The sequence below is a fragment of the Poecilia latipinna genome, unplaced genomic scaffold (genome assembly GCF_001443285.1).
Source record: "Poecilia latipinna isolate Pla-1442-1.1 unplaced genomic scaffold, P_latipinna-1.0 Scaffold877, whole genome shotgun sequence".
NCBI classification, from domain to species: Eukaryota; Metazoa; Chordata; class Actinopteri; order Cyprinodontiformes; family Poeciliidae; genus Poecilia; species Poecilia latipinna.
This window is the reverse complement of record NW_015113493.1, coordinates 369,688-378,764: the sequence shown is the minus strand read 5'-3', so window position 1 is coordinate 378,764 and position 9,077 is coordinate 369,688. Positions and strand designations below refer to the sequence as shown.

The following is a 9,077-nucleotide window of genomic DNA, read 5'->3' as shown; positions in this document are numbered from 1 at the left end:
AGTCGGCAGTGGAGCTCGACTCATCTCTGTCTGCTACTTTGAGTCTGAGAATGACTGGTGAGATTGAAGTAGCAGTGCAGCACCTTCCACATTTTCCAAATGTGTTTCTTAACATATGGATAAACTTGCCTACCATGCTTACGCAATCTAGAAAATATGGAATTTGATTGTATTTTTCATGTCTGGATATTAAAAAAAAAAAAAAAAGGAGCATGTTTGTTTCTAGAAAATGCTTCCTTCTTTCTTCACCTTTTATCAAAATTAAAGTCTTCAGATTCTGTTGGATCAATATTTTATGATGAATCTGGGATTTACATTCACTTAATTCAAAATTTTACTACTTTGTATTTAATAATAAAGGTGTCACCAATTGACCAGACTTAAAATATTTATTTATTTTAGTATATATTAAGCCAGGCCATGAGTTGTTGAGATTTTTAGACAGCTGCTTCTACCTGGCCAAAATAACTCCATGAAATATCCACCACACTGGCAAATTGTTGGGGATCAATTGTTGTTTTATGACTTCTAGAACTTGATGTAAAATATTTGCATATAAATTTTAAGAATGTTATAAAAATGCCAAAGATAATTGAGTCGGGAAAAGTATTGAATTTTAAAATGAAAAAAGTTTAGGGTCCCTGTGAGCAACAGTAAACTGTGTAATGTGACATTTCCTGAGCAATAACAGTAATGAACCAACATTTACTTGGGTTCTGTTGCACAGTGCTACCAATCCTGCTTTAAATACTGTCTTCCTCTCAGGTGGGTGAGCAAACACATAAAGAAGCCAATCCGCTCCACCATCCTCAGTCTAGATTGGCATCCCAACAATATCCTCCTGGCTGCTGGCTCATGTGACTTCAAGTGCAGGTACAATTTGTGTAAATAAATAAAAAAAGGTTTAAGAAATAAAGCTGTGGTAAGGAAAAACTGTCCAGCCTTCTTTTCTTTTTTTAAATGTTTTCTCCTCTCAATTGTCATTTCTGTGCTCCGTCTCGGGCCTCAGGGTCTTCTCAGCCTACATTAAGGAGGTAGAAGAAAAGCCGGGCCCCACACCCTGGGGCAGCAAAATGCCATTTGGGGCCGTGCTAGCAGAGTTTGGAGGAGCAGGTCAGTATTTATGTCCTACTTCAGGCTAATTCAGTTGTTTCTTGAACTAAAGGCACATCAGCAGGTTTTTATGCATTCTTATGCTGCAGGTGGAGGAGGATGGGTCCACTCCGTCTCTTTCTCTGCCTCTGGGAACCGTCTGGCTTGGGTCAGCCATGACAGCACTGTCACTGTGGTAGACAGCTCTAAGACTGCCAGGTTTGTTGGTTTCTATACCTAAAGAATTCCACTGTTTCTCTAAAACTCCCAAAATATCTTAATAATTTATAAAAAGTAGTTTTGAAATATAAAATAAATTAACATACAGCTTCAGAAATCTGAATGTATACCATCAGTGGGCTAAATCATTTTTTTTTTAATAATCCCATTTGTTGATTAAGTCCCATGAGTACATAAAACTATGAGTGTGTGTAGCTGTGTCTTTCTCAAAACTATGTCTAAAGGTTAAAAACAGGGAGAGAATTACTTGGCTCTTATTGTTTTTTTTTTTTTACTCGCAATCTGATCTTTATTTCTATGCAGTCAAAATTTGGAATAAAATATTTTCACAGACATATAAGTCTTTAAAAAGAAAATGGTAACTGTTTGCTGTAGCCGTACATTTTTATGTACTGTTTTGTTCCTAACAATTACCTTTTTTTAATGCAATGTTAAAGTCAGAGGTAGTTATAAACAGAGGCAGTTATTTTGCAATTAATTGTCTGTTGATCAACAAGAGCACACTTGCTTGTTGCACATTGAAACATCAGGGGCCTCATGTATAAAAGAGTGTGCAGTTTTCACTCTAAAACTTGGCTTACAGACGAATTTAGAAAAATGTGGCGCAGAAAGAAATTCGGAAGTATAAAACTGTGCGCACGCACATACCTATGCATCTTTCCTTTATAAATCCTAATTTGCGGGAAATAGAGCGCAGCTGCTGGTCTGTCCTATTGCCCCACAGAAATATATATGTAAATTAGAGTAAATACCTAGAAGTCTGCCACCACGTGAAGTAATACCATGGCAATGTCCTTGTTTGTACCAATATAAGTATTTATAATAATAATTATATATTTTATTTAAAAGGTGCTTTAAAAGGACACATAAGGTCACGTCACAAAAAATGAAAAATAATACGTTTTAATTTAAAATCCAAATTAAAAGGGGAAAAGAAAGACGGTGCATAGTGCAAATCCTTGATTGAACAGCAGAACATTCAGCTGGGATTTAGAAACGCACAGCGTGTCAGAGTCCTTTGAGTGGGAATATGGACGTTTAACTAGAGAAATTGTGCATAAGTTAAACATTTACAGAATAGAGATGCTTTCTGTACATAAAGATATAAAGACACAAAGGCGCATTCACAAAGCGGGCGTGGCTCGACTGCAGGATGACTGCTGTTGCACCGGTAACCCTCCTTCTTTAAGCTTTGCTCAGAGCTCCAGGATGATCAGTCTGGGTTATCTAAATGTGAATAAACAATCAACATTTCCCAGCAGATCAATATGATCTCTAAACACAGGCTCCCTCTGAATCCTTCTATTGGCGATGTTCTCCATCAGAGCCAAAGCTCTCCTCAATTACGTGGCTCACCTTTGCGCAGCTACTTGTATATGTTTGATTGTATGTTTACTCACCTTAATCACCTTTAAAATAATGAAACCTGTTTGGAGTTAATCTGCTGACCCAACCATATATATATTTTTTTTTTTTTGTGAGAATGAATTTACCCCACAGATGCATTTCATGTGCTTTAGCACACAGAACAATTATATATTTGAGACAAAAACTGAGGAAATGAGGAAATGTACTATTTACATTCCAGTGGGGTTTTCACATCTTTTTATTTTATTTATTTCGTGTGCATGTTAGGTTACTGTCTGAGGATAAATATTGTTCAGTTTCATAGTTTATATTTAAACAATAAAATATTAAAATCATGAAAAATCATCGGGTTTGATGCTTCTTGGTCTGAAAAACACAGAATGTTGTCATATTTCAGTGTATTTCGGTGAGTTTTGACGCTTTGTAGTTTGATATTGTCCACAGAAAAAGTTTGCATGGCTGCTGCATATTTTCACAGCAGGTCTGTGTATTTACGCAAACTTTCACACCACATTCATTTGTATACATGCCAACTTGCGTGCAAAATATGGTGCCACACATTTTTTTTGCGTACGCACGCTTTATACTTGAGGCCCCTGGTCACTGTTACGAACACAGAAGCCACATTCTGTGCCTTTGGACAGCTGTATTAAATGTAACGGTTCATTATGAAGTAAATTTGTATGTTGATAAAGACCAACTCTGCTTGCTTGTTGTAGCATGCTGTGGAAGGCGCGTTGACGTCTCCATGAGTCTCTCAGCTGAGCTCTGAATTGCAGTTTTTAAAACTATATCAAACATTTCTTATCTTGAAATGTTATTGTGAGACCTTAGCTTTTGCACATCTTAAGCAGTTTTGATTGCAACAAGAGCAATCCAGGATTAGATAGAAAAAGTTACTTTGTCTTTAAGTCTGATCTGGCAGTGTTCTGTATCCGTTTTCTTTCGCAAGCAAGTTCTTTTTTGATGAATTTACTTTTTGTGAACACTTCAGTACTCTCATCAATCTGTTTAGTGGGATTTTTTTTCACTATTGCGACGCTCTCTCTCACCTGGCATCAGCTTTCTGCACGTTTCACAGTCTTTCCAATGATGGTGGTGGGAATGATATGATTTGCAGAAAATCTTTAGGCAGAGTAGAGCAAGAGTAAAAAGATTACTTGTGAGACATCTCGCATAGAGAAACCTGCATTAGTTTACTTCAAGTATATTTGATATATCAGCCAACATTATTCCAGTTAATGCAGCCTTGAGAAAAAAATGTGTTCATTGCTAATAAATCATGAGGATTTATCTACGCTAATGCAGGTCAGTGTAAAATATTAGAGTGGGTATAAAAATGCATATTTCAGTCATGAGAGCAGAGGCGACTCCTTTTTATGGCAGCACATCATTGTTTTTGACAGAATAAAAATAATGTCAGTAAATTTGTGTGCGTTTAGTCCCTCACAGCAGAAGACAGAGTTCCTGCCTCTTCTCAGCGTCATTTTTGTTTCCGAGAACTGTCTAGTAGCTGCGGTGAGTTTAAAACACGCATTCACACTTTTACCATCCAGACATGAACCATAATGTTAAAATGTGTTGTATGTGCGTCTTCAGGGGCACGACTGTTGCCCCATGCTCTTCCGCTGTGATGACAGCGGAGCCCTGGTGTTTGTGTCGAAGCTTGACCTCCCCAAACAGAGCATCCAGAGGAACATGTCTGCCATGGAACGCTTCAGGAACATGGACAAGAGGGCCACCACCGAGGACCGCAACACTACCCTGGACACACTGCACCAGAACAGCATCACGTACGTCTGGAACCAAACACACACACAACATGCTAAGACTGTAGTCAAATCCAACACTTTTATATTTACTTTCAATGAACTGAGGTCAAACAGGAGAGATGTGAGGCAAGAGAAACGAAAGATAGACAAATCTCATAAATTCAGCAGAATGTAAGGTATTGGTATTGCTTTTTTATCAGATGTCAAAAAAATAGGCAAATAAGTGAAGGCCAGAATGATGTAATTATGTAGATTTTCATTTTTAGACAGATTTTACTATTTGTCAGTCTCCTGCAGAAACCTAATTTCTTCATTCTTTTCCTTTTCATATGTTGTGAAAATCAAATCTCTGTAGATTCATTGAGAAATATTAATTTGAAAGTATCAAAAACATCATGTGACTGACCAAATTATATAAATATAAGTCTACAATAAAGCCTTTTTTTTGTCTTCCATTTCCAGAAAAATGCAGTTTTAGGAGATAGTTTTAGCCTGATAGTAGTGATTAGTACCATGATTGTAAAATTGGAAACTAGAAGTTTGTTTTTCACTTTTCTGCATTTATTTAGAATAGAAGATAAAGTCAGAAGTGAGCATGACAATGCTATTAGGATTTATTTAATGGTGAGAACTTCTGGAACAGGCTGCCACGCTTATGTCAGTGGGTGGGCCGCTGATGCCCCACCACTCTGGCGAACTGACAGCTCCACACAACCCAATTTTGTTTCAGTGATCTGAACTTTTCACAGCATTTCTTTAGCAGTCTTCTCATTGAACATGTCTTCACATCTTTGTTCTTGTATAGCCAAGTGTCTATCTATGAGGGAGACAAAAGGGACTGTCGCAAGTTCTGCACCACGGGCATCGATGGAGCAATGACAATTTGGGACTTCAAGGTAAAATCATTCCTGTATGCGTGTGGGTCCTCTCATGATGCAGCACTCACCACCTCCTTTTTTTTTTCCCTCCTCAGAGCCTAGAAGCTTCTATCCAGGGTCTCCGCATCATGTGAAGAAATGTTTTGAATGAATGAAGTCGCTGCAGCCTCACCCCTATAGCCCCCTCTCCCCCAGTCATCAACCCCCCTGCCTGTCCCTCTCCCCCTCCTCCACCTGTGTGGCGCAGCCAGCGAAGTACATAACTGACCACCCTATTGAGTGTTTGCTGAAGCACTGATCAGACCATTAAACACTCTTGTTCGGCGTGTCCTTCACATACTCACAAACACACACGCACTACACACACTGAGCTGTGGTGTAAGAACACTGATTTTTTTTTTTTTCTTTTCGTTTGCTTTTAAAATAAAGGTTAACAGGTGTAAAAGTGGGAAGGTCCTCTGACACGTACTAAACGTGATGTGAAATGTGTGTTTGTATGTTCTCTAACCTCCAGTACCAAAAGATGAACGCTAAAACGTGCGTTTTATCCAAAAAACCCAAACTGTATTTTACCTCACTCCAATCTGAACATGATCTCCTGTACAGGTGTTTGTCCTCACTGAACAGCAGGTGAAACAATTTAGACTTCAGACCACGGGTTATTAAAATGCTGAGCAAATGTTGATGGTCGTCTGATCAAAACCTGTACAAGATCTGATGTTGGAGGATTTGGAGGGAGCAGCTGTTGAAACTGCAGCTCTGAACTACCACACTAAAACCATCAATGGAGGATTTCTATGTAACTGATCATGAGGTTGACATGAAATAAAGGTGAAGTACATTTACACTACACATCTAAGTGACTGCACTCTTTATTTGTGTACATTTTCTGACAGCAAGTATTTTTTGTGTATTCTCACTTTATTACTTGAAAGTATCTAGAATATTGGGGATCAATAAACTCTAAACACTCGTGTCAGTTAAAAGAAGTCTGATGCTGCTTGGTATGTTCAGAGAACAGGGAATGAGCGCCCCCTGTGCTTGGCACAGTGTAACGACTTGAAGCCAGATGTTAAGATGCATTCTAAAACGATTTTTAAAAAGTTATGGGTTATTTTTCAAAAGAAAATATGTTCATTGTTGCATCAAATGTACAGTCATAATCAATTATTTTGAGTCTTTTTGAAGTAACTGAGTTCACCAAGTAAAACTTTTATCTGATTTCTACGGAGCACTTTAGGGGACATGGTGATTTTTTTTTTCTTTTTACTTTTTCGTTCTCTCGCAGTAATGTACTAATCAGTTCATCCGGCATAATTGAATACTGTAAGCCTTTCTTACGGTGGCCATACACTTTCTATTATATAAGGTTTTATTAAGGTTTTTCCATGTATCTTGATATCTCGTGATATATCTGAAATTTATATATTTTTCTTTAGGATATAATGCACTACCTATGTTGTAAACAAACTTTCCGTAAAAAGGGAAGAAGAAAAAATACATCCAAACTCTTTGCACTATTACTGAGTTATTATCGTGGGGTAAGAAGTCATCTGAGAGTTTTGATTGTGTCTCTTTTGTGTTGGTAGTCTGAATTAAAGGGATGTTTTCATGTGCAGTTCCGTCGCAACCTTACACAAATAGACAAATAAATGTGTATTCACATTTGAAATTTGAAATTGACTTTTGTGACTATAGTAGACCAGCAAATGGTGTGTGGTGTGTTATGGTCCTCTGGGTGTTCCGTACCAGAGGCGGGTTATGGTGTCCGGTAGAGGGCACTGCAGCAAAAAAAAAAAGATCCCTGCCGGCTAAAGATAAGCTGTTGTTAGACTCCTCAATTAATGGTCTACAAATTACTACATGGTGCAGTAAGCATATTGCGAGGGAACTCAAAAGAAAAAATGTTCCCCACCCCCATGTCCTCCTTATTTGCCAAAGTTATGAGGGAGGAACCAAATATTTTAGCTGCCTGAAATAATTTGTTCCCTATGGAAGCCCATCTCCGCCACTCTGTTAAAATAAATAAATAAACAAATACATTTTAATGAGATAGTATCTCAAAATAACGAGATACTAAACCCCTCCTCACATTCTTAGGGACAAAAGCACTGAATGACTTACCTCCCAGGATTCAGCATTCCGGCTGCGACTGCTTAGATTTATATACAACATAGTACATGTACCTGGAAAGGTCCTCATCACAGCAGATACACTGTCCAGGACCCCGATAAGGCGTCCACTGACGACAGAAGAAATACAGATGGAAGGGGAAGTACAGATTTTCATTAACAAAATAATGAGACGCTATCTCAAAATAGCGAGATACTATCTTATTATAATATCTCAAAATAATCAGATACTATCTAATTATTTTGAGATAGTATCTCATTATTTTTGAGAAACTATTTGTTGAGAATGAAAATCCTAATCGATGAATCATAATTTGTATTGACACACGGAGCATAAAATCAGCCAAGAAAAGCATTCAGACTTTACTTATTTTATTAACTTTCAGCACTGAAAGGAGACACTTTACCATTACATCCGAGAAGAGTTTCTAAAAAAGTCTGTGCAGCGTCTGAGGAGAAGGAGGAAGCTAGCTGATTATATGGACTGAAGACACTCCCTGAAATCACACCATGTCTCTGTGGCCTGATAAGTTTCTGTTTCTCGTGAGAAATGGACCTTGGTGTCTAACAGAATCAAAAATGTAACTGGGCCTTTTGTCTAACAGCATGTGACTCTTTCTCGACCTTGGTAAAGCGTCTCAACATATCTTATTATGAGATTAATTTTTTTGTAAAAGAGTGTTGAAAATGGGCTTCCATAGTTCTCCCTCTATAATTATTTTTTCACAAATTCTTTAACTGTGTTTATTCCTGTCTGAAAAACGAATCCTGTTATTTCCTCTCTGACAAAATCTGTTCCCCTGTTGTTGTTGTTGATGAAGAGAGGAATAAACAAAGACTTGCTGGTTATGTAGGGAGAACAGATTATTTCGGGCAACTGAAATATTCACCCCCCCCCTCCCCCTGCGCCCCCTCATAACTTTGGGAAATAATGAACACTGAACCAGTTTGAAAGGGAGAGTTCTGAGCCTATGTAGACTATCTCATTATATCTTAATACAATGATAGTATCTCATTATTTTGAGATTGTATCTCATTATTACTATCTCATTATTGACATGTTAGCTATATCTCAAAATGATGAGATAGTATCTTATTATTTCAAGATAGTATCTTATTAATTTGAGATACTACCTCATTATAATGAGAACATTAATTTTTTTTAGTAAAACATGGCAAAGTGTCAGAAACGGGCTTCCATACCATCCAGATTAAGTGATTGGCTAAGCAAGTACTTTTTTAACGTCTGTCTTCTCAGAATCTAAAAGAAGGAAGTTTAGTGTCATCCAGATTTTAATGTCCTCAAGACTTGCTTTTAGTCTACATAGCAGATTGTATTCATCAGGGTTTATCCAGCTAGCTGAGTATCATCAGCATAACAGCTCTACAATATCAGCAGGTCCCTCTGAACCCATTCAAGCACTGAATAGATGCTTAGAACAAATCAGTACAAGGATGTTCCATAGTGTTCTTCAGCTGAACAGAAATAAACTCAAGTTATTATCTTTGGACCTAAAGAAGAATGTCACCAGGTCAAAAAAGACCCACTTGCACATCAGAGGGTTAAGAGATTCTCCTCACCACAGTTCTCTGAA

General features: G+C 37.7%; 1 protein-coding gene across 1 annotated transcript in view; it reads left to right on the top strand.

The window, feature by feature from the left end:
• Positions 1-6,202, top strand: part of arpc1a (actin related protein 2/3 complex, subunit 1A) — a 12,413-nt gene extending 6,211 nt beyond the window's left edge. The window contains exons 5-11 of the mRNA XM_015048360.1: positions 766-873; positions 1,010-1,113; positions 1,203-1,311; positions 4,143-4,218; positions 4,300-4,493; positions 5,278-5,368; positions 5,446-6,202. Of these exons, the coding sequence (XP_014903846.1) occupies positions 766-873; positions 1,010-1,113; positions 1,203-1,311; positions 4,143-4,218; positions 4,300-4,493; positions 5,278-5,368; positions 5,446-5,484 (721 nt within the window). The 3' untranslated portion in view covers positions 5,485-6,202. The remainder of the gene's footprint in view (positions 1-765; positions 874-1,009; positions 1,114-1,202; positions 1,312-4,142; positions 4,219-4,299; positions 4,494-5,277; positions 5,369-5,445) is intronic.
• The last annotated feature ends 2,875 nt before the right edge of the window (positions 6,203-9,077 follow it).